Source organism: Stegodyphus dumicola, chromosome 6 (genome assembly GCF_044657685.1).
Source record: "Stegodyphus dumicola isolate Sdum_Otavi_A_Nest chromosome 6, ASM4465768v1".
In the NCBI taxonomy this organism is placed as follows: domain Eukaryota; kingdom Metazoa; phylum Arthropoda; class Arachnida; order Araneae; family Eresidae; genus Stegodyphus; species Stegodyphus dumicola.
This window is the reverse complement of record NC_140773.1, coordinates 190,213,861-190,240,754: the sequence shown is the minus strand read 5'-3', so window position 1 is coordinate 190,240,754 and position 26,894 is coordinate 190,213,861. Positions and strand designations below refer to the sequence as shown.

Here is a 26,894-nt window from a genome sequence, read left to right as displayed (position 1 = left end):
AATAACAGAAATGCGAAAAGGAACGGGAATTATTACATATGAAAAATTACAAATATACAAGGCACTCAAGATCCACACATATTATGCAATTATACCTCACATAATCAGTAAAAATAGCAATTTAAATAACTAATCTTCATGAAGCAACAATTACAAAAACAAAAAAAATCAGATTTTATATTATGGCCAAAGTTTTTTTTTTTTAATGTTTTGTGTGTTATCTTTATTTATTGAATATCATGTTCTTTGCACTTAAACCATAAAATCCAATTCAACAGCAATATCACAAAATAATTTAAAAACAGCATATTTTAAAAATTTCCGATACACAGTCTTACCCTCCCCTGCAGTGTTGTCATGGCTTGCTTTTGAATAGTTTAGTTCGTTAATAAAAAAGTCATTAAAGTTTTACAAAATATGGAATAGATAATAAAGCAAATTCTAAATTTGGGCTTTCAGATGCCCATAGTCAAGTTGAGGACTATGCTATTCAAAATTTGATATCCCTAGGTATTCTTTTTTCACAGTGCGAGAAACATACATACATTCATGCAGATTCTTCCTTATTTAATTTCTTTAAATATAATGCACACCTCTAATATTTGGAGACAACAATTTGAAAAGTGAACCGCTGTTTATAATGCAAAATAACAGCCCTTCTGGCAAATTGCCCCTTTGGGCTAATAATTATTAAAAAAATAATTCATTTCTAAATTACACTGAAAAAATGTTTGCAAAGACTTACCGGTGTTCTTTCAAGGTCTAATATATTAGATGTACAGCCACCATATATTAAAACTTCATTATAATTATTTAGACAAGCACTGTGCCAGACACGAGGTTTTCTGAAAGGAAGTTCAATCATGGTCCAGACATGGTTTGTAGTATCAAACCTCCAGCAATCACCTTAGAAATTTAAATGTAATGATTAGATATCAATAAAATTTTCATAAATATATTTTTTAATTATAAAAGAAAAAATAATTAGATTCCAACCCTAATTTAGATTTTCAAATAATTGACAAACATTGAATACAAAGATTACTGCAACCAGAGGACCTTACAGTCTCTTTACAGCAATCTAAAATTTTCAAATCTTGAAGAAAACAAAATGAAGAAATTTCTGTCCCTCATGCCTCAGCCATCATAGAATTTAGCACTGTACTGTTATATTAAGGGGGAAGAATTAAAACAATAACACCTGAAAAATCTCTTTTGAATGTTTAAAAAAAAATAGAGAATTATGGTTTAACTTTATTTCTAACTTTACACTTCATTTAGCTCATTTAGGGATTAAACATTTATAAGTCATCCCATATAATTAATTTACTGCTTTCATTTTCAAAATCAAGCTTTTAATAATTTCATTCAAAATGTTTTTGTTTTGTTTTAATATTCTTTGTTTCTCATTTACCTGAAACTAGTAAACAAATGACAGTATATTATTACGAAATATCCAGCCGTGGTAAGATAGCTTCTCCACAAAGCAGGTTGAGAGTTGTCAGAAAATGACAAAAAGATGCAGGGTTGCCAGATTTGGCCCAAAATCGTGCATTTGGTGACATGCCACTGATGGAAGAACATTCAAGAATGAATTCTTACCGGTTTACCCCAGAATGTTCTCAAATGCAGGTCAAAAGAGCTATATAAACCCTGCCTGTATTTGGAGTAGCAGTGCATCGCGAGTTTATCGTCAATGTATCAATGAGTTTTATCTTGTGTTGAGCTCCGAGAGCAATCGGCTGAGTCGGGAGCTGCACTTTAGTGCTTTTTTTTTTGAAGCTGTCTTCACCGTTATAGCCTGACAGCTTGAAGGCTGTGTTGCGGATTGTTTCAGCATGTTTGTTGTAGTTTTTCGACGATTGTAAACGTGTCTTCGGAAATCTCCTGCGAAATGCTGCTGAATAAATCATGTTTTGATTCTTCATCAAATGTTGTCATCAATTACTCCAAATCCATGAATCCGCAGAATGTAATATTTATAAATAAGGTCAATATTACATAAATATAAAATAAATATAAAGAAAAGGGGAGAAACTTAAAATGAATAGAGAAAATTTAATACCAACATCAATTTAGTACATTTAAAAGGGTTTGGTAGACACGACACGTGTAACTTATTCTAAGAAGCATTCCAAAACAATTCAGGTACATATATATTTAACATCAAAATAAAAATTAAATATTTGAAAGGGTTCAACAGATATTGTACAACTGATTTTCAGCAATACTGAAAAATAATTCATACACACAAAGCTGCACAAAATTTCTATTTCTAGTAGGAAATACATGCAGGATTATCAAAATTCAGTTAAAAAAATGCATTCTGGCATATAGCCTACTACAGTCAAAAGTCGTTAATCCGGACTCGTCGGGACTTTGGCGATTCCGGATTATAGATCATCAGTTTAAATCTCGTAAGATGGCATGCAGAAATTCTAAAATTAAAAATATTAAACCGTAATTTATGAAATAAAGAACAATTATGATCTAAAGGGCTATCAAAATTAAAAAAAAAAAAAAAAAAAAAAAAAAAAAAAAGCTTAATATTTATTTGTTTGTTTTATTAAACATTTCTTTCAATGTAAGTTGTTTCAATGTAAGTTGCTACATTTTATGTGATAATACTTTCTCTTTAATTCTATAAACAGACATAATTTCTTGTTCAGTTACAAAGTTTCGCTGTTCAAGTCCCGTTAATTGCTGTGCCGAGAATACCGACTAACTTGTCAATCGAAATTTTTTCGTTTTCACTAATCTCTCTGTCATATTCTTCATGTCTTTATCCATTTTTTGCAGCAATTCCACTTTTTGTTTGTTGGACATCGAAACATACTTTCGTTTTGTAGATCCTTTGGAAGTTCCAGCATCGGAAATTCTATTTGACATAATCGAAAGTTCAAGTTTACTTTTATAAAATTGCTCTTACAGTCTGCAAAAAATAATAAGCGGGATCCAATTCGAAGATTAAGGAACAACGCAATCATTAACTTTAACTGAAATATATAATTAGATAATTTTAGCTTACACCGTCCGTTATACATTAAACGCGCAGGCGAAAACGTATTCTGCACTTGCGTACATGCATATGCGCACGCGTAAAACGCCTGTGCGCATGTGCAGAAAGTTTTTAGCTTTGAGGTCCGGATTATAGATCATTCCGGATAATGGGTGTCCGAATTAACGACTTTTGACTGTATAAGGTACTTACAAAATACAAGGTCACAATGTAACGAAATGAGCCGTTTAAATGACTCTTCAAAGCAATACTCATAAGTACATTTATACTGCCTTAGACTAGCCTTGAATATAAATCTAACATCACCTCCTATATTAAATTGACAATAATGAATAAAGTATTCATTTATAGAACCAAAGGAGCACAATCATTTTACATTTATGTTTTTATAAAAACCTAGAATACGACTAAATAGTTGATTAGGTAATTTAAATAAATATTTCCTAATTAATAATGAAATTATTTCACTACTAAAATGACTGCAATGAATACATTTAAATGCTAATAAAGTATCATACAGAGATTTTGTTTAAGCTTAAACCTTCTGACAATGGGTACAAAATTCATAAAATTAAACAATAAAAAAAAACTTAAACCTACTTTTTCCTTTCTGCAAAACTGCTCGCTACTGAAATCCCAGTTTCTGCTGATGCAATATGAATGCCCCCCCCCCATATATTTTGGATAAAAAGTGAAGACATTATTTTCACGGATCTTGTGGAGGGTTAATACTCTATAATTCTAAGTTTCAAAGTAAAGGCTTAATTACACGTAGTTACTAACTTAAAAAGACACAGACATATAAATGATATAATTACTGTAAATGTTCCACATTCACTCAAAACCTTTAATAAAATCAATCTTCATTTGTAAAATTCAGTGCTAAAAATGCTAAGTGTGTAAAATACCACATGCTAACAAAGTATAAAAATCTGATGTTCCGATAACCTAAAATATAAGAGCATTTTTTTTAAAAAAGGTACATCTTGGAATTAAAAAAAAAATAAATTTTGAATTTACATAGTTTTATATATTTCTGCATAATTACCTCATTAGTTTAAACCAGCGGTTCTCAACCTTTTGACTAATGCGCACCATCTAAACAAAAATTGAAAAACTTTAGTACCACCACTACTCTTGAACAAAGCTCAGAATGTATAAATTTACGAGTGCTTGAGAAAAAAACTCAACCAGGATGTTGGGCAGTTTTAGTTTTTTAATTTAATAGTTAAAAATACTTTGCTTCTTTGCGTACAACCGATTGAGAAACCCTGGTTTATACATTTATTGTACTGCATACTTTTCATAGAAACTCTACCACATGTGATGACAGCCAATAATTTATGGTCCTCTTCATCTCTCCATCAGTGCTCCAAGCTTTCATCTATTTTTGCATTTTATTGTTACCATACCCTTCATATATATGAGAATAAACATCTGCAGCTTTCATGTTTCTTGTTGTTAAGAACTGTAACTCACCGAATTTCATAATCGACAGGTCGCTCAATCTTCTAACATTTTAATCTAATACTACGAAGAATACAGACTTGAATATAAATTGTATCAGATTCTGCTCAAAGGAGGCTTCACATACACTCATTCTGATGCATGCAAAAAATTTCATAAGACATTCATTCACAAGTGAAACTTCCTTAATTAATAACTTATGTATATACTGAGAAAATAAAATATTCAATTTAATATCATGTGCACTTAATTTACATACTTCAAAATTAAAAATATGAAAAACAAGAGCAATAAGCATTATATAACACTATTATAATGAATGAAGAGTTCAGAACAAACGATAGAGTTGCTGTAATAAAATCAAGAATCTCCACATATAATAAAAGAAAGAGCCTGTCTATGTGTGTGCGTGTCTTTCATTCATGCTGCACGCAAGTTAATAGACCTAGGGCTACGGAATTTGCTACATAGATGCATTTAGACAAGAGCCAAGCACCTCAAAGCGATTTTTTCCGAAATTCGAATGAGATTTTTTTAAAAATCTTTTTTGATGAAATTGCATCATTTTGAATAGTTTCAAACTTTTAGAAATGTGCTTTTGGCAAAAGTTTTTCATTCAATGTATACTGGACTGTTGATTGCTGAAAATATGAGATAAAATTCTGCTTATTTTCTTTTGATTTTTTGGAGACGCCAACGCAATCTTCTTATTTTGACTTGCATGTATCTTGCGAGGCACAACAGCATGAATTTCCTTCCCCCCCTTTCTCTTTATTAGCTAATGACAAAGAGGTTTGTATATTTTGAATTACGTCATCCACAAAGCACAATTTTGATTGGTTATTGCTTTCTGATGATAGTTTCATTCTTTTAGAAATGTGGTTTTGGCAACAGTTTTTCATTCATTGCTTTGGATACTAGACTGCTAACTGTTTTCTCTTGAAAATATGAGGAAATTTTTTTTTTTCACATTACGTTTTAATTATATAAGTTTTTTTTTTTTTTTTTTTTTTTAGGAAACAAAGTTTGTAACTTCATTTATACCATTTGAATTCTTAAGATTTTGCAATGGGAAGTTGGTTAATTTTTTATTAGGATAATTAATATTTGCATTAAGGGATATTGCTTATTTCATTGTAATTTTTCATATACATAATACATTTTCATTGATCTTTGTTTATATATATATATATATATATATATAAAGTTGTTCTGCAGAGTAAAATTCTGTGCAGTTTTAAAATTTCATGTTTAGTGTTCACTTTAGGCATTTTCCCGGTACATTTAAAAGCCAGATGAAGGCTGGCTGCGTAGTGGCTAGTTTATAATAATAAAATGACAAATCCATTCACACTTACTTAAAGCTACATTATTTTGACTGAAACCACCATAAAGAATTAGATAGCGCTCTGTTAGAGCTGTCAAGCTGTGCCATGATCTACCTTCAGGTATAGGTCCTTCAATAGGTAACCTAGAATATTGAAAATACTCATATACAACTATTAAAAATAATGTTGTATTATTAAAATATAAAACTTGAAAAATAAAACTGAACTATTGATAAACTATTGACAATTGAACTACTGATTAAACTGAACTAATGTTTTAAACATACACTTTCTAAGATGATTGAAAATCCCTCACTTCAAACATGATCTACACATCTTCGTATTAAATTAAGTAGAAGAATTGCTTTAGGGAGAAAAGTACTTAAAAAAATACTGCACTTGATTTTAAATAAACTTCCCAGTTTAAGTCAGAAACTGGTATTGCCCAATACCATATGATTTAGTCATGGCCAAGCCTCTTCTCATAGTGAACATACTATAATAAACTACCTTTGAAACAGATTATAATACACTACTTTCCTTGAATAGTTTAATTTAAATATTTTTTGCAAGAAAGTTATTTTAAAGAAAATTAATGCAAATACTTCCATGTGCATTTATTTTATCATTTATGCTTTCAATGCAAAGAAATTTCATTTATAAGATTGAATTTGAAAATAAATTTCCCTAAACTAGGGGGAATATCCCTGACTAATCCAAAATTCAATAATAAAAAATGCCTGAAAGTAAAATATACAACCCCAAAATTCTCATATAGACATAATTCACATTTCGTGACTTCTGGTGACAATCGTTACAATTTCCCTCTCAGAATTTGACCTACTCATTATCAGCATATCAATTAGAAAAACTTTTAAAACAATAGATCAGGTTTTCCACTTCAAGAGCACAAGATTAACTGAAAGGAATGATAATTTTTCTAAATATTATTTGTTTTTGTATCGACAGCACTTTTTTCTTTGTAGCAAATCATAATGGGACATAATGGGAGTTTGCCAGCTGATAAAAAGGAATGTTTTGAATTTTTTTACAGATTTGACATTTTCCGTAAGTAGAGAATGCAAAATTTTATGCTCTGAAATTTTCTCTCTTAAACAACTGGATTTTGTAGAAATGCAATGTGGAAACTTGTAAGCAAAATATCAGAATCCAAGATGTTGAAATTGTGAAATTCTCTTTTTGGGGGGGGGCATAGATTGCTGTGTGCATGGAGAGAACAACGTGTGTGCAATACCAAGTTTGTACAATTCACTTTTTTTTTAATAGCAGAGAGAGATCACTATGTATATGAAGAGAACAGTGAAAAAAAAATTGGATGGATGTGTATGGATGTCTTAAAAAATGAAAGCATTATATTAAAGATGTTTATTCCTTTTTAAAATTTATTTAATTGATTGATTACTCATTTATGAAATTCTCAGTGTGCTGCTATTTTAAAAACGGCTGTTGCTATTTGCATATTGGCTTTGCAAAAAATCAGTTGTCAACTCATTGGCTGCTTTTTGTGGGGCAGCGGTGCAGATAATCAGAAAGAGGTGAAACTTACTACTACAGGAAATCTAACATACTAAAATAATGATGGAAATAACACAGATGCTTAACATAAGATCTGTAGCTAAGATAACACAGATAATTAACATAAAAAGGTATAGAGATATTTTGCATAGAGAATGTTACATAGCACACTGGATGCTATGCAATATAATAATATAGATGCTGTGAAGGGAAGCCCCTGATTGAAATATGATCACTTAACATCTATGCAAGATGCAGATCCTCTGTCCATATTTCATGTGAAATCGTTTAAAAATTTTGATGATAATACTATCATTCTTCCATCAGCATAGCCTTCAATACATCTTTCAAAAGGTGCCATAAAAACCTCCTTTAAACATCCCACATGTATTCTGGGAAATTTTTATTTCAAGATGTATTAATTATTAAAAACTAGGCCATAAGCATAATATTGAAATGTAGCATTAACATCCATTAAAAAAGTTAGGTAGTGACATATTAGAAGAAAGAAACATACATAACCTTATCAGAAGAGCATTGTTCTTTCTTTTTAGTCTAAAGGGGAAATTTGCCCTGAAGGACTATTATTTTTGTTTTGGCATTTTGCATTGGTTCACTATAAATGTCCGATTTACTTTTCAAATTGTTGCCAACAAATATTATCTCCCTGTATTATATTTAAAGAAATTAAATAATGAAGAATCTGCATAAATGTGTTATGTTTCTCGCATTGTGATAAAACAACAGTACCTAGAGCCATCCAATTTTGAATAACGTGATCTTCTACCAAATATGGGCATAAGGAAGCTCTAATTTGGAATTTGTTTTATCATCTGGTTTATATTTTGTTAAACTTTAATGGATTTTTGATTACAAAACTCAACGATTTAAAAGCGAGCAATGGCAACGCTCTACAGGAGGATGGGATCCTTTTTATCTCCAGCGTGTGGAACTATGCATTGGAAATTCTAAAAATATGCTCATTTTAAAATTATTTTGCGATATTGCTGTTGAACTGAATTTTATGGTTTAAGTGCGAATTCATGATATTTAATAACTAAAGGTAACACACAAAATGTTTAAAATATTCCCCTTTGAACATAATTTAAAACCTGAACCCTTTCAGATTTTTTTTAGTCCAAAGGGGTTTTGTCCCAGAAGGACTTTTGTTTTCGTTTTGTGATTTTGTGTTGGTTCACTATAAATGTCCGTTTCACTTTTCAAACTGTTGGCACCAAATGTTAAGAGTCCTGCATTATATTTGAAGAAATTAAATAATGAAAAATCTGCATAAATGTATGTATATTTCTCCCATTGGGATAAAACAATGGTACATAGAGCCATCGAATTTTGAATGATGTAATCCTACTGCGAATACGGGCAACTAGAAGCCCAAATTTGAAATTTGTTTTATTATCAATTTCATATTTTGTAAATCATTAAGGAATTTTTGATTAACAAACTCAAGGATTTTAAAGCGAGCAATGACATTTTTATTTTCAGCATGCGAGACTCTGTATCGGAAATTCTAAAGATATGCTCAATTTAAAACTATTTTGAGATATTGCTCTTGAACTAAATTTTAAGTGCGAAGAACATGCTATTTAATAAATAAAGGTAAAAGACAAAACGTAAAAAAAAACGCCTTTTTTGGACGTAATTTAAAATCTGAAACTTTTCAGATTTTTATTTGTCTTCCGCCCCTCCCCTCTCCAGACAGAAAAATCCATCCAGTGTAATGTTTTTCCAGGGAATAATGAAACTGCTAAATCATTATTCATAGCAGGTTTTTGAGCCAACAGTGTATTTCTTCTTCCTACTGCATTAACTGACACGAAAAGTCTATTCTCATCTGCAAGCAGTACATTACCTCACTGTTCTGCTATCTAAGCCTTGCATATTTTGCCTCACTTCGGCTCCTCTGATAATAGATACAATATACATATAGTATATAGACACAGTATTTTAGTATAGTGCTGCATCTATATAGGTACACATATATAGATACATAAAGAATATTAATAAGATACAATAGTGATTTACAAACAAAGAGTCACAGATTTGCTATATAAATGTAATCTACAAACCATCACATGTATGATGTGCTCCATTCTCATCTGCAGCAATCTAATTATGGTACTTGCGTTCTACATGTTTTACATATTTATTTGTAGCAACAAATAATAATGTTCACTTGGAGAGCTCTTGATATACGAGGGTAAGGTGAAAAGTTGTCAGTCTGAAAATGAAAGATTGTGACTTTCAGTTAAAAAATGATTTTATTTTTCTGCATAATCTCCCTAGACTTTAATACACTTGGTCCAACATTTTTCCAACATCAGTATTCCTTCCCGAAAGTGGGAGTGTGGAAGGTTGTGAAAATATTCATCTACGACCCTCTCAACTTCTTCACTGGATGCGAAGCACTTTCCAGAAACAAACTTCAAGTTTAGGAATAGATGGAAGTCTGAGGGTGCCAAATCAGGAGAACAGGAAGATGGTCAATCAAATCGTACCCCAAATCCCACAGTTTTCCTACTGTTAACACACTCTTGTGCACTGGTGTGTTGTCCTGGTGAAATATTTTGTTTTCTTCAAGCCAGCATCTTCTCGCGAATTTTGGCATCCAGCTGGTCAAGAAGGTTAAAATAATATTCCTCTGTAATTGTTCCGCCCTTTGCAAGGTAATCAACTAACAGGATTCCTTTCACATTCCAAAACACACTGGCCATGACATTTCCAGCGACGTGATTGACTTTGCTTTATTTGGCGCTGAACCACTGGCTTTCATCCATTGCTTGGACTGCTGTTTAATTTCTGGCGTGTAGTAGTGGACCCATGTTTCATCCATGGAAACGAAACGCCACATTAAATTGGTCGGATCCTCGTTGAATCAGTCCAAAGGTTGCTGCAAAAATTGTTTGCACCTTTACTTTTAATTGGCATTTGGCACCCATCTTGTGCAGAGCTTTCGCATCCCTAATTATCTGAGCAAGATGTTTCACACCCTTTCTTCTGGTGCCCCCATAGCTTCAGCTATCTTACTCACCTATCATCCAACATGATACAGTAAAATTTCAGAAATCCGCAAAGGTTGTGCGGATTTCAGAACAGAAAAGATAAATCATAATATTGAGACTAAAAGTGCTAAATAAATAAGGTGTATTAGACACATTTAATTAAATTATTATACACTATTACAATAATTTCTTATGTACATTAATTATTACATATATAAATTGATTATATTATATGTATTAGTATTCATTTACATTAGTGCTTACAGGGATATTTAAAAGCATTGGGGATGTATTCAATAGACATAAAAATAAGGGATATTAATAAAGCATAAAATATTTCATTTTTTTCTACATGTTTCAAACATTTTTCTGATGGAGGTTTGTTTTAAAACTTTAGGGTGCTCCAGAGTAAGTTTTTTTTTTTTTTTTTGTAAATTATACAGAGTCAATCTCTTGCTCTGTGACATAGCTTTGTTGTTCTAAAAATTTTAGGTATTTTTCACCAAGTTCCAGACCCTCATTAAAAGATATTTTCTCACTTCTATCAAATTCACTATCTGTGTCGGTGTCAGAATTGTCTTCTTGCTGTGGCAAGTTCAAAACAGAGCCAATGATTTCATCATCAGTCATCTGATATGCCAGCGTTGGCTTATCTGAACACATCATCCATTCAACAATATTTTCTTCTTGTAAAGCTTCCTCATTTATTTTTTCTTTTGAAAACAAAAGCAATTCTCTCGCTTTAACCCTTGCTGCACTGACCCTAAAACCAGAAAAATCACTGTCATCACTCTTAGTTTCAATATACAGAGAAGATGGCCATACATTATGCCAGGCATTTACTAATGTCTTTTGAGACCCATAATTCCATGATTCAGCTAACAAATAAACGTAGTCTTTGATGGTGAATTTTTTTTTTTTTTTTTTTTTTTTTTTTATATAATCACAAAGTGGAATAGAAGGGTCACCTGAAAGAATTTTTTTCAGAAACTTTGATTTATAGTGGCATTTAATAGTGTGTATTATGCCCTGGTCCATTGGTTGGATCAATGATGTAGTATTTGGGGGCCATGACATTATCACGTGTTAAAATACTTGCTTCTGGATGTGCAGAGCAGTTGTCTAACAATAGTAAAATCTTGCAATTTGATGGTAACCCCACACTGTTACAATGCCTTCTAGCCTCTTTAATGAAATGCTCCATGAACCATTCAGTCTTAAGTTGTTTTGTAAACCAGGAATTATTACTCCTGTAAATCACAGGTATGGATTTTACTCCTTTCAGAGCTCTGGGATTGGTGCTCTTACCCACTATCACTGGTTCACATTTGTAAGTTCCAGCTGCATTGCTGCATATTAAAATGGTAATTCTTTCTTCAGCATCTTTGACCTTTGACGGTGCACTTTCTTTGCTTGTCACAAATGTCTTTCTTGGCAAACATTGCCAAAAAAGTCCAGTCTCGTCCATATTAAAAACCTGTTCTGGGCTAAGATTTTCTTCTGCCACTAACACAGAAAACTCATCAATAAACCAGGGTTCGTACACATTTCTGCACATGGAAATTAAGTATTTTTAAGGACTTTTAAAGACCTATCAGCCAATAGAAGCTGAAAAAATTCAATTCAATCAGGTTATATCTGAATTTTACTTTTGTAATAACATTCTAAGAATAAAATAGATCCGTATGTAGGATGCATTCTTATTAAACATAACTTTAAAACAAATCTGAGAATGAAATCCACATTATAAAATTTATCAAATAGTATTAAATATTTTACACGTATAATAGTTGGACATATTTGAAAGAAGATTGGGGATATTTCATTTACATTTTATTAACAGCTTTATGCTGTTTTTTTTTTTTTTTTTTTTTAAATGTCTCATTTTGCCATGTACTTATTCAGTCTAGAGGTTTAGTAAATAGCAGGTAAATTTTATGTCAAATGGCATAGGTTAAAATGAGAAATAAAATCATAATCAGTATGATTTGTAACAGAAGATTAGCTGCTGCTAGCCGAGAGAGATACCTGTTGATCAGAAAAAAACCTGAAAGCCTGTTGTAGGTAAGGTATTTCTCCCGCATTTCTTCGTGATGTGGTGGTCTACACACTTGGCTCATATTTGACAGTTCCGTGGTTTGATTCCCGGCGAAGGTTTTGCATATTTTCATCTTTCCTGCTTCCAAAAAATACCTACTAAAAGGGTGGTGGATAATGATTCTCCTCATCCAGGATTTGGCAACTGGGTTCCCTAAAACCCCAGTCGCCTTTTAAAAGGGGGTGTATATAAGGAATTTCTCCCGCCTTCTTGGTGTGGTGGTCTGCACACTGGGCATGTATTCCAGAGGTCCTCGGTTCGATTCTCGGGGAAAGCGCTTGTTCATTTTTCATTTGTTCCTGTTTTAAAAAAAAATTCTAATGTCTCTACAAGTGTTGTACCTTCATATAGAGTTTCTGGGATTGTAACCTGGTTAATCTATTTTAAGGCTCCAATAAGGCACTAATAAAGCAGAGGTGATAAGTTGTTTTGTATTATTTTAAGTCTCCCTAGATGCAAAGAATAAGTTTATAATAGTTTTTACATTTTCGTGCATTATCTTGTGGCCACAGTAATGATTAATGAAAAGCAATAACTTGCTTTAATATGCATTTAAAGATGAGCAGTTAGTTATAAATAATTAAATTAGGTAGTTAAATACCCTCAGTCGTTATAGATTTACATGGCCATTATTAAAATCACAAATCTAATAACATTTTACAGCTTAAAATACACATAATTTATGACACACAATTTATGAACAAAATTGAAATTCTTAAACAGTATTAGGATAATTACACATTAAAAGTTACAAAACAAAATAGTTATGCGTTGTTTTAATTCGAAGTGTTCCTAGATATTTTATATCTAATTTATATCAATTTTCTTCTCTTTAAACATCTTTTCTAACAATTAGAAATCTGTTTCAGTACACAAACCAATGTTCCCAGTAGTTTCTGCATGCTTTATCTCCTAACTTGTAATCTCTCAACAATGTACCTAACGAGGTTTTACATGATCTGGTAAAAGTTAAATAATCCAAAAACCTCTCATAGACATGAAGCAAATTATCGTTATGTCTAAAGGTAACTACAGCGTCACATAAAGATTTAAATATATCTCTCATTTAAAAAGACTATGGAACATACAGGCACGTTCTTATGTTACGTTGACTTAAGAAACTACAGCTTTTGGTGATGCAAGTAAACAGGAACAGCCAAATTCAAACAAAAAATGTGGACTAGTATTCAAAGACTACACAATTTAAATTTAATCTAAGGTGACTCAGTAACTTTATTGTAGTAACAAATTCAAATATTAGCAATGATAATGCAAAGATGAATAATTACAAATTATCAGATGTAGCAGGAACTCAGGCAACATCCAAGTGGAGAGCATAAACTTTCTGTCTTACAATCCAAAAATATCAGTTAAAAACTATCTAAACTTTCTGTCTTACAATCCAAAAATATCAGTTAAAAAACTATCTAAACTTTCTGTCTTACAATCCAAAAATATCAGTTAAAAACTATCTGATTTGCATTATGGTGAGGAAACGGAAAGGGAAAGCTATAGTAAATGCTAAAATTCTAAACAACTGATTAATTTGCATATGTATTCAGTTTCTTTCAATATGTTTCCTCTTCACTTCAGAATTTTTGGAATTAAAGATTTCTGTTATTCTAAAAAACAAATTCATTTAGAATATAAAGGAAAAGCTGCTAATTTTATTTCTTTAGTAATATGAACATTCAGAATAAATATGAAATTATATGTGGTAAGAACTGGTTTGAGTTGATGAGGCAGAATTTTTAGATTTGAGTGACATGCCGAGCAACAAAATCCAGAAATGGCAAAACATTTTAGAATTTAGGACCGGGACTGGAAGCAGAATTTAAGAGAGCATTAAGCAGCAGAATTTAGGAAAGCACTAGGCAGCAGAATTTAAGAACTACAGAGATTTCATCAGGTGGGAAAAAGGCCCAGCGCCAGCCCTGTGTATGATCGATTGAGATGTATAATGTGAATCTTTTAAATTGTCAGTTTTAAATTTCTTTATTAATAAAAAAATTCTTTTTTTATAAATGACTGTCCAGGTGAAAAGATTAGAAACATTTTTGGTATTTTCGATGCCTGTGTCTAGTGAAAAGTTGAGAAAATAAAGAGAAGATAAAAAGAAAAAGACTTCTAGCATCAGAAGTACAACATTCAAACATTATATTTTCAGTGTCCTTCCAAAAATTCTTCACAATGTATGAAATTCATCATAAAATTTCTGTAAAATACATCCATTATGTGTTGTTAATACAATGAAGATATTTTTTATTTTGTCACATTTTAATGGAGCCTTCTAGGATTGTGGGTCTGTAAATCTTGCCTTCAAATCCTTCTAAAACTATCCAAGTTGCAGTGTCTAAAATCCTAAAGAAAAATTAGCCCTACCAATTCTGTAATAGAAAAAAGGCCAGAAATAGTTTGAAAAAAAAATCAGTGGAAAAAAGTGTGAAATTAATTTTATAGAGAAAACTGATGCATATTCTAATAATTCTGAAACAATTACATGGAAAAACTTTTTACCATGAAAAAATTGAAGAAATTTTTAATTATTTACATAGCTATTTTGCTTTTGCTATGAATTGTTTTGTAAACTGTGCTTTATAACATTTATTATTTTGTTTATTTTTCATATTCCAAATACTGTATAATAAATAGCCAAAACGGAAAGTAATGTCTCTTCATAATCCGAGAGGAAAAAAAATAAATAAATGTTGTATTTTAACGTTATTTCCTAAATATAATTTCAATATACTACCATTAATTTAGTTAAATTTATCAAAGTTATAATGTTTTTTAAAAAAATCGATGAACAATTCCCAGATCTCCGAATTAAAAATTTTCTATAGAAAGTGATATTAAAATCGCCGAAATGCTGAAAAGTCACCAAATTTCGAGCCGTTTTATAAAAGAATTCACATCTACAAAAGTGGAAAGTTGTTTAAGAGCTTTTCATTAGAAAAAAGTGAAAAAAATTTGAAATGCTTATGTTTCACTTCTTGCTCAGAAACTCCAAGTACCCAACCCTTTCTATTAGAAATAGGAACAAATTATAACCCATGAACTCATTCAAAAGATAATCATATTTGTCAGTGAATCGCCAAAAATATTCCTCCGAAATGGCAATTCACACTCAAAATAGCAGTCGTAAAAACAAGACCGAAATTTCAGATGATTAAAATTAAGGACCTTCTGATGATTTTGGCCGAAATTCAGGACTTTTAAGGACCAAAAATCGATTTAAAAAAATTTCAGGACTTTTAAGGACTCTTAAGGACCATACGAACCCTGATAAACTCCTCTGCAGCATCTTTATCTGCTGAAAGTTTTCCCCCATATGCTTTCAGATAACGTATACCGTGTCTCTGTTTAAATCTGTTCAGCTAACCGCTGCTCAAAATTGCATGGCTCCTCTATTTTTAAATCAGCATGAATCTGCTTCGCCTTTCCTCTCAGGAACGGTCCTGAAATTGGTACTCCATCACTCCGCCGTTACCGGAACCACTCATACAAGACAGCATCGAGGTTTGCTGATTTTGCCTCATGCAAAGATTTCCAGTTTCGCATTCCGGTGTTAGAATCACTGTTGCTGTAAAATTTCAACAGTTTTTCTTTATTTTTTCGTATATCATACAAAGTCCGTGTTGCTATTGTATATGATTCTGCTACAAAGCGAGGAGTAGCACCTGCCTCCATCTTTTGCAGAATTTCCACTTTTTGCATCACCGTCAATGCAACATGTTTACATTTTTCAACGTTGCAAACAGTAAAATCATGAGTGCATTTCTTATCTGTCATTATATTAAAAAGCGCTGAAATTTAAAATATCTTTAATTGATCCACAGAATATCCGGATAAAAAAAAAAGGCAGCACTAAACAATAACAAAGTTCAGAAAATACAACAACGTGAATCGTGAACTTGAAAGAAGATTTGAGTGAATCATCTGCTTTTTTACCTCGATGCAGATTGCAGGGGAAAAACACTTTTATTTTATCATAATGTCAATAATTTGCTATTTCCATTATGACTCATTATTATTTGGTAATTATGATGTCATTATTTGGTAAGTATTTTTTTTCCGATATTTCGTACTCCATGTTGTGGTTTCCGGAACCTATAAACTCAATGTTTATATTTTGAGAGGCAACGTGGATTTCAGGTCCGCGGATTTTCGGTATCTGACTGTATTTGAAACTGATAGGAGTAAACCGATTGGAAGCCATGGCACCTGATTGGGTCAGATGGAGAAAACTTAAGAGAGGCTGTCTTGGGCTGTAGAGCTTAAGAACCTTCACTAACTTTACTTGTATAACCTAACCAACTATTATTTTAACTAATATAATTTTTACTAGAAAAGTTTTGAAACTTTTACACCACAAAGAATATTTATGAATGTAATTTGTTAAGTAGTTTTTTCTCGTCTTTAATATATATAAGACACACTACTTATTTCACACCCATCATATTATATCATAAAGATTAAAAAAATCAGCATTGTCAGGATATAATCTATAAGTCTGTGAAAAGTCTATGGTTTGATGTGTTTTCTTTGCTGTTCTTTGTGACAGCGGTGCATTTAATTACACATTACAATAAACTTGATAATAAATGTATCATTTTAAAATATTCACTGATAGTATCTGATATCACTTCATTCCATAAATCTCTGATTAATCTCATTACATTAAGAACATTGAGTTTAAATCTCAAAATTAGAAATTTTGCTTTCATATTAATCCATACTTAACTAATAGTACAGTTCTACATTTCACTTTAAATAATAAAATGATTACCACAGAACAGCCTTCATTTTCCATATCCAGTAAATTGGTACAATTTGGAAGAAAGAAACAACTTTCATACTGAAGTGAATGAGAATAATTTTAACTTGTCGAGATGTTATTTCCAGATGAAATCTATCATTTTACAAATGTGCGATTTTAGATGTGCTTTTATCTTTTCCAGGTTTTAGGTACGTTATTTTCATATGTTTTAGGTACGTTATATAAGCTAAACTGGCTAACATTCTGTACAAGGGAATCATAAAGAGGGGAAGAAGAAATTTTTGATAATTTATTAGATCAGGATTCTAATCTTTCCTTAAAGCTTCTACTAATGAAATAGTTTTATTTATATTTTCCAGTTTTAATGAAAATTTATATCATAATAGTTTTCTAACAAAATAATAATAATACATACGGGCCACTCCACTTCATGGACTCCATGTCTAAGCAGTGCATGTCATTCAATCTGAATCTGTCATGTCGACCTCCAAAAATATAAACTTTTCCATTCATGACAGCAGCAGCATGTGCAGCTCTAGCACTAGGAAAGTTTCCCTAATAAATAAAAAATTAGGAAAGCATAAGAATTTTTAGTAAGTCATTCGCACCAACCAATTTTTTTTTTTTTTTTTTTTTTTTGAAATCCAAGTTAAAAAAATAAAAAAAGGGATATTTCTAAAATTGTATTATTACTGTATTTCTTGAATGCTAAGACAGACTCCTTCCTATAAATTCATTAAAACTGGGATGAATTTTACAGCAGCAGATTTTTTTATTATTAATTATTTGAAAGACTTAGCAAGCAATGATGCTGTAGAATAGGTTGATAGTCTAGAATGCTGAAACATGGCATTTCATTCATTGTATTCACTGTAATAAAAATGACTTAGAGGTAATGATAAGAGTACGCAGATAGCAGAGAAACGTACATTGTAGATCCATAATAGTAAACTGGCAGCCCACGCAGATTAAATCTCCACTTTTATTTCAGTATACATATTATGACTATACACAACTTGGCATATTATTTGTGCCTATTTCAAAATGCTTACATTTTTTATGGTTTTGTAATAAGAAGAGAGGAGGAAGCTGCAGTCCAGCTAAGCTGAAAAGTAAAAAGCAAGTGTGTTTTGTTCAAGATGAAATCTTAATTCAGACAGAGTTAATTTTGGTTCTCAATGCATTTTGATTGAATAACTAATACTACTGCAAAATTACTATGGGCAGTTTTAGTTCCATTTACATAATCAGTGTTATGTAAGAGTCATCTCGGAATGACACAGTGAAAAAGAAAAACTAGAGAGAGATCATTACTTTTAGAATAGAGAGGGCAAATGAATTTAATTTAATCATTAAGAGGCTCTTCCTAATCTAAATTATAATTTATCTTTTACTTTTTTTATCTCATATATATACATATAACTTGCTTTCACGATTTAAAAATTGCATACTTTCAGGAACATTGATCCGCTACCACTTAGAACAGAAAATTGAATTAATTTTGTCTCTTCCCCTGACGAGATCAAAAACTGATTCATCTCACTGTTCTAATGATACAGTCTTGACTTCATTTTCATTTTAGTTCCTAAAAATTGTTCTTATTGATTCTGTCAACTTTTTCTATTACATTTTGTAAAACTTTGCGAGGTTATAGTTCTAGTATTTAACCCAATTTAATTACAGTATAATTTGCTGCTTAAGTACAATTATTCTTTTAGTTGAGATAGTATTTATATTTTTAAGAAATTTCTTTTCCTACAAACACACACACATATAGGAAGCTAATAATGAGATTTTTTTTTTAAAATAAAGTCTCTACATATACATTACATATATGTAGTATATATACTGCATATCTCTACATACAAACATTTGAAAAATGATTTCACATTTATTCATGAGTTGCACGAAAACAATTTAAAAACAGCAAAATTTTTCAAATTTAAATTTAGTTTGTAAAATAAGAGATTTCATTAGCAATTGACTTTTCACAATATTGATGCACTTAGGGAAATTGCCTAATTTTTACCTTAACAATTCTTCCAAATGATTGGTTATACTGAAAGTTTGAAAAGGGTCTCAAAAAAGAACAATTTCATTTATGAGTCTTTAGGACTTGAACATACTAATTAGACATGTATGTTTCACAATTACATACAATATTACTAATAAGCTTATTTTATGAGGTGATAATGTAATCACAGTCATATGGAATTGTGAACAGCAACTGAAAGCTTCAAAGGTTAGGAAATGTTTAAATATACTTGCTAAGTAAATTGAAGCTGAGGTAGAATAATGTCAGCTTACATTTTGAGATTGTAGAGTTGTGTTGGTATATATTTCATGAGCTATAACACAGTGTTTCACATTTTTCAGAATGACACTTACTGTCTTAGATTTTACAAAACACTCTGCACTGAGTAGATGCGAACCCATGAATTATACTGCGGCTTTTCATTCTCAATAGAAAGCTTCTATTGAGATTCTATTCTCTCGTATAGAAAGCTTTATGTTTTTCATGTCTTAGAATAACTGAAAAAACATTTTAAGAACATGCATCTGCAAGCACGGATATTTTATACACAAGGTTTCTTTACATTTTTTAGTGGAATTATGTTGGTAGAGTAGCAATGTAAATACGTTACAGTGTTAAACTTGTTCTCAGTGTAATAATTCTCATTTTGACATTACGTGTCCTAAACAAAGCAAAAAAGAATGTACGTAAAACAGAGTATTTTCTCTCTAATTGTGAAGAAGTGAAACGGTTCTGCATAGTCATTAGGGTCTAAGGTCAAAAGAGAAAAGTTCATGCTTTGTGCAACTTGGATAGACAAAGCAGATATATTAGAAAAGAAAAAATTATGTCATTATAGAACGATCCATCATTTAGACATGAAACTGTAATACATGTGTTGCTTGGGAAGGGATAAAACAAAAATTGAAGGAACCTAAGGTATTTTTTTCTTAAAGTCGCAGATTAAAAAAACCCATGCACTTGCAATTTTGAGTTCTTTCGAAGAAACAAATATGAGGATTTTTCAAAAGTTAATGACTTAGAATTTTAAAGGACTTGAAATGAAATAAAACAGATTTAACAGGTTCTTTCAGCGAAAAAAATCAAGACTTTGTGATTTTTTTTGGGGGGGGGGTACTTTGATTGAGTTGGGGCTCAATCAAATCATGGTTGATGTTTTGGGAAAACTGCTGACTGAAAACTTAGTTGAGCTAGATTCAGGTCTTATAGCCATGAAAAATAAACCTGGGTGCACAATAATTGGGAAACAGAATTCATACACAAGCGGTAGCACTATAACAACTTTGTCAATGCATATTAGGAAGATAAATTGAGCGCATTATGGGATCTTGAAATTATAGGAATAGCTGAAGGCCAAGCACAATTTGTGATAATGGAACCAATTTCAGAGGGAAATTTAATGACATTTCTAAATTAGATTGGAACAAAATTTCTAGAGAAAGATTCATACATAAAATAATTTGGAATTTTATACCACCCACAGCAGCTTAGTGGGAAGGTTGGTTCGCATTGTAAAAGAATTGTTAAAACATATTTTAAATAAATCTGTATTGAGACAGGAAGAATTGAATGCTGTGATCTGTGACTGTGAATCAATTCATTAATTGTAGACCATTAACATATGTATCAGAAGATCCACAAGAATTGATTCCTCTTACAACCACTACATTTCTTATTGAAAACTATTGTTCCCATGCTAGGGATACTGACGAATTTGATTCCCAAAAAATTGAATAAAAAATTAACATACTGATGAAAACTTTTAAACGATTTAAAGAATGCATTTTAGGAAAGAATATCTCGGTGAACTTATTAAAGTTTCCACCATTAAGCTTAAATCTCAACACAGAAGTCTTGTGGTGCAACAGATCTTCCCTTCAGATATACAGGCTATTGGAACAATGTTAACTGAAAACAAGAAAATGGGAGAGGAGCAATCTAACTCTCAGAACCCTTCTGGATTTAAGACTAGTTTGCCTCCTGATGATGTAATAATGAAAAGATATACCTCTTCAGGCTGATGTGCAAAAGCATCTTAATGTCTGGATTTATTCAGCTATGCTTGTAATAAATTTGAGATTTACTTTAAGTCTGAGTGGGGGAAGATGTTGTAAACTGAAGTAAACTGAAGATGAGTTTGATCACCTGCTTCTAGAATGTATGAGAATCAGAGTTAGTCTTACGTTCAGAATGTGAAAAAAACATTTTGGCTGTTGTGTTGGTTCTTGTATGCATTTTATTCTTGCTTCAATAAAGTGTTTTCATGTTCTCTGGAATTAATTTTGACTTTCCGAACTTTGCCAGCCACCCTGCATTGGGTAGATGCAAACCCATGAATTAAATGTAAAGCAGTGCTCCGCAACCTTTTCTCACCTGCGACGCACAAAAAAATCTTTCTGGAATTTCATGGCACACCAAAGAGTTCCGAGTTATCAAGGAAGTGCCGAAAAAATTCAAATGCTGACACACTTACAATCACACACACAACCACACAACAGTGAAATATATAAAAACATTTAAAATAGACATTATTAAGGAAAAAAAGTTGTCATTGTGTATTAAATACATGATAAAAAATTGCAAAATGTCAAATACATGTATTTGATTGCGGCACACCTATATCCTACTCATGGCACACCAGTGTGCCACGGCACACCGGTTGCGGAGCACTGATGTAAAGCACCCTGCATTGGGTAGATGCAAACTCATGAATTTCAGGTTTCATTTTCTTTAATTATCAGAGTATCCATAATTAAGGTTACAAACACAGAACAAGATATTTTAAAATATAATAGATTTACTGGAATGATATTTTATATAAAAATGCCCAATACCATGAGAGATAGCCAAAGGTAACATAACAAGACAAATATAAGGTAATTTTTTGGGGGGGGGCGATATGCAAAATTAAACCCAAAACTGCCAAAACATGACATCTCATATTTCTAAAAAAGGTGGCCACCTTTAATTGCTTTATATGCCTCCCTGCACACCCTTCTGCTGAAAATGAGGTTGTTAGTCATAGCTACAGACTTCCAGGACCCTTCAGGCATTAAAATTCTTGCTTCTGTAAGCATGGAGTCCTGGGAATGTGCTGACATTATGTAATCGGTCTTCCTAGAACATCCTAAACATCCTCTATAGGATTTAGGCCCAGCAACTTCATATATGGCACCAAATGGCAGATACCCTCTTCCTCCAGAAAATATTCACTTGGATGAGCTTTGAGTGGCCTTGCATAATTGTCTCAAAAAAAAAAAAAAAAAAACTTCTCCAACAGCTCCTCAGAAAAGCCTAACATGAAGTTAAAAAAACCTCATCTTTGTAATGCTGCATGGCCACAATGCCAATATTGAAGACATACAGCAATGTGCAGCCATCCAACAAGATGCCTCTCTGCACAACAACTCCATCTTCAGGAACAACTTGTGAGCCCCTCTCTTCACATGAAGACTCTTTTAAAAACTACTTTGTATATTGAATCCCAGCTGCATGCTGAAGAGGATATAGCCTCAATATTTTGTCTAAGAGCTGCGTTCTTGGATGAACAAAAGATAGACTCTCTTCTGCAACCTATACAGAAAGATAGGCACTACTAGTTGCCAGATATAAATGGCCTGCTCTGCTAGGTATCTGTACACCGCTTGCGTGGAAACTATAAGAGAAGTTCAGGCGACAGGAATCAGCATAATATTCATAAATTTGCAAGATTAGCTTTGAAGGTTCTATATTTAAACCTCTATATTTATAAATATTAAATTGATTCTATTGCTTTAACCTTTCCAACAACCGTTATTTGATATATTATTTTTTAACTGAGATTTGCCAGGAAGTTGTTACAGACACAGCACTAAGGTTTAAAGATAGTTCTCTCTTTATGGTGTGCATTTAGTGCCATAGACTGATCCACCATGCTGTGGCACTTGAATGGCCTGAGCCAGGCCTCCTGGTGGTTTTATCCAAGTTTGGGATTAGTGCCATATATGGAAGTCATTATTCAGGACATTCATGAGACCATCACTGATCTCTACCTGAAACTGGTCCGTCTCAAACATTATTGATGGCTTTCGATCAAATGTCTAAACCAGCATTTATTAAACTACAAATTATGCCCACACATGGGATCATACAGTGGATTGTTGGAGTTGCGAAAATTGAATTCAGATACATGAATTTAAAGAAACATTAGTTGCAATCCCTTCAGAACTTGAGAAGTAAATAATAAAGATGGCAATGCTACAAAGTTTCTCCAAGCAAGATCTAGTAATTAGAGATAGGCATCTAATAGGCAAAAAGGGTACGAGTCATTTCTCTAATGTGGCTTTTACTTTCAAAAACTGTGATGGTAATGAGCGACCTCTTTCTTTAATTTGAAATAATGCTTTTACTGTGGAGAAAACAAAACCTTCAAAATTAAACAGGTATCTTGAATCAAAGAATCTTTCCTAAGGTCACTAAAACAAAAAATATTTTAAATGATTGTACTAATCTTCAGCTAAAGGAAAACAATATCTTGGAAATTTATGACCAATAGTGAAAAATATTTATCTGCATCATATGAAGTTTCATATTTAACTGCTAGAATTAAAAAGCCATACACCATTAGAGAAGATCTTTACCTGATACTATTACAATAAATATGGCAATGAAAACTACACTGTCACCAACAGAATTTCTGAAATTAGCAGCAACCAATCTGAACAACTTACTACTCAACTTACAGAATGACCAAGACTTAAAATTCAGTTGGATCAAAATAATGTTAAGAAATAGCTCAGCTGTTAATATATGTTAAATATAGTTATAAAGAAAATATCAAGGAAGAATTGTTATTTTGTCATCCTGAACATACAACAGGGAAAAAGGGAACAATACAGAGGGTGCTTAAACCTTTTTAGAATGATTTCGGGACCATTTAATTAATGTATAAAACATAAAGCATAACTTTTTAAATACTTCATCTAATAGACTTTTATTTTTCCTGGATAATAAGTCTGCATCATGATTTCCAACATAGAAGGGCTTGCCATAAAATTTTCAGGGGTATTGATCTTTATGCATCTTCCACTACTTTTTCAGAGTCCATCAATCATGATGGGTTTGCATTGAACAGCTCTTTTCAAGAGACTATAACTGCAATAGTCCAAAGGTGAAACATCAAGCGATTTCACAGGAATATATTGAAAAGATATATATGCAATGTCTGTATCAGTTTTCATTTCTTTCAAGGAATGCAATGTTACTTTTTGAACTACCACTTGTTGCTTTATCTTGTAAAGTTTAACTCCTAGAAAGTCACTAGTATAAAGAAATGGAACTTCCTCTTTATAGTATGTTGAGCTGATTTTTTTTCTATTCTTTTTAATTTCCCACTATAAGAGAATTCTGCAACAATCATAAAACATTACTGAAGCTTTCTTTGCATTGACAGAACCAGGTATGTATTTGTTTCCTCTTTGCTTTCAATAATGAACTTTTTTGTTGCAGTCATTTCGGTAAACACATTTCATCACGGGTCACAATGCATTTCTATTTACCTCCTAATAATAGTTTTCATACAGGATTTTACAAATTGTTCTTCGCTGAGCCACATTCATTGAAGCTGGCAAACATTACGTTTTTAACTTATTTGAGTTGTAAATCTAGGTTTAATATTTTATTTACTGTTGCTACAGACACATTTAAGACACAGATGTATTTCTATGCTGGTGGATTGTGTTTTGTTACCAATAATTTTAGAAACCTGAAATAGTATGTGTTTTGGGTATTCGTTTGGCATCTTATTTCCATGTAAAAGTAATGACTGATGATTTTTTCCCCTTTTCAAATAATAATGTTGCTTATTTTGCCCTTAGAAATTTTAATACCATTCATTTCACAATGTTTCTGAACAATGTATTAGGTATATTTCTCTTAATAAAGCATATAAAAGTCTCTCAATCCACAGATTGTTTACATGATACATTTTTAAAGAAGAATAAATTTAAAAATACCAGATGATAATTCTCATTTCAAATAATAAGCTACTGCCAAAAATTTTTATTTCAAAACATTTGCTTTTTTTTTTTTTTTTTTTTTTTTAATTCTATACTGAAATTATTCTAAAAATGTGCAAACTCTATCTGTAATAAATTAACTGAACTTTTTAAAACTGAAGATTTAGAATGGAAAAATTGCATTGAAATATGCAGGGATGATGCGAAAGCAATGGATGAATGAAAATATTTGTTTAGAATTATTTATTAAAGCTGCTGATAATGATCACGTAACTTTTACACACTGACTGATCCAAAGGGAAGTTCTTGCAGTGAAAAAATTTACAGTGAATTCATTAATGTGCTTCAGGATGCTATCAAAATTATTTAACTTTATTAAAAGCTGTGCCTTTAACAGCTGTTTATTTTTAAATCTCTGTAAATACATGGACTCATAAATGGCATTAAATGTTCTTCTGCCATTTAGCACCACATACTTATGTGAAACAACATTCTCAGCTTATTAAATCCAAACACTGTTTAATGCTGGAAGACACTGACGAGTGATATCAAATATAGCACAAAGATTTAATTTGTTATGCAGCAAAAAACAAGCCCACTCATCTCATTAAAACATGATTTTCTTTCGTTAGTTTTTGCATACTTGAAAAAAATCTTACGACCTCTCATATGTATACGGTTTACCTAGGAAACAAATAATTTATGGGAAAAAATTAATTTTTATATTGAATATCCGAGATCACAAAAAGGAGGGGGGGGGACCCAACTCTATGCACAAATTCCACAGACTTTGAAATTGCTCCCTTTCATGTGTTTAAAAACATATTTTTTTAACAATAACTAGTTACAATACATTTATCACTCCCTGAATTATACATCAATTTTTTAAATATTATTGATAGATATGTTGAGTTACTGCAAAAAATGCACTCGTAAATTAAATCTGGATGCCAGTTATGTGACAATAAAGTGAAACAATCAGAAAATTTCTGCTTCACTTATTCCAAATATCAGACCAGTTGCAACGAGATTATAGTTTTTAAAATTTTACTTCACAATGAAAAATAAAACAGAATAAAGTATATGCAATCTCAAATATATGCTGAAATGCCGAAAACATTCATAAAAAAATAGGATACATGAAAATTATACTGACCACTATTTGCAAATGAATCCTGTTTCAAATACAAGACACATTTAATAATAAAAAAAAAACATATTTACTTGCATATTTCTTCCAAGCTTTTTTAGCAGAGGGATCTGAAAATTTTTTTAATATTCATGTAATTTACCCCTTGCACAAGAATATTCAGAAAGTGAGCTCCCCTAAATTTTAAAATGGATTTATTCACAAATGGTCGCCTTTTTCTTACTAATTTGTTGGTGGATTTTGGGCATATGGGCTTTAACTGACGAATAACAGTATTGTGAATAGTATGATGAATATTAACATTGTCATAGTTACCAGTAGCTTGTCATGAATACCTTTCATTTGTTAGCTTCTTGCTGTAACTGTGTTCTTTGGAAATTAAATTATTTACACAATTTCCTCCTCTGAATTTTTACATGATAAAATTAGCAAAAAGGGCAGAATACACTAGTAAATTAAAATTTA

At 31.5% G+C, this 26,894-nt stretch overlaps 1 protein-coding gene across 2 annotated transcripts in view; it reads right to left on the bottom strand.

Annotated features, from left to right (window-relative positions):
* LOC118196548 (kelch domain-containing protein 1-like) overlaps positions 1 to 26,894 on the bottom strand; it is a 92,646-nt gene that overhangs the window by 10,840 nt on the left and 54,912 nt on the right. For both annotated transcript variants that reach the window (XM_035368010.2, XM_035368009.2), the window contains exons 6-8: positions 17,664 to 17,803; positions 5,845 to 5,957; positions 746 to 906 (exon numbers count right to left, since the gene is read on the bottom strand). In XM_035368010.2, coding sequence (XP_035223901.1) covers positions 746 to 906; positions 5,845 to 5,957; positions 17,664 to 17,803 — 414 coding nt within the window. The remainder of the gene's footprint in view (positions 1 to 745; positions 907 to 5,844; positions 5,958 to 17,663; positions 17,804 to 26,894) is intronic.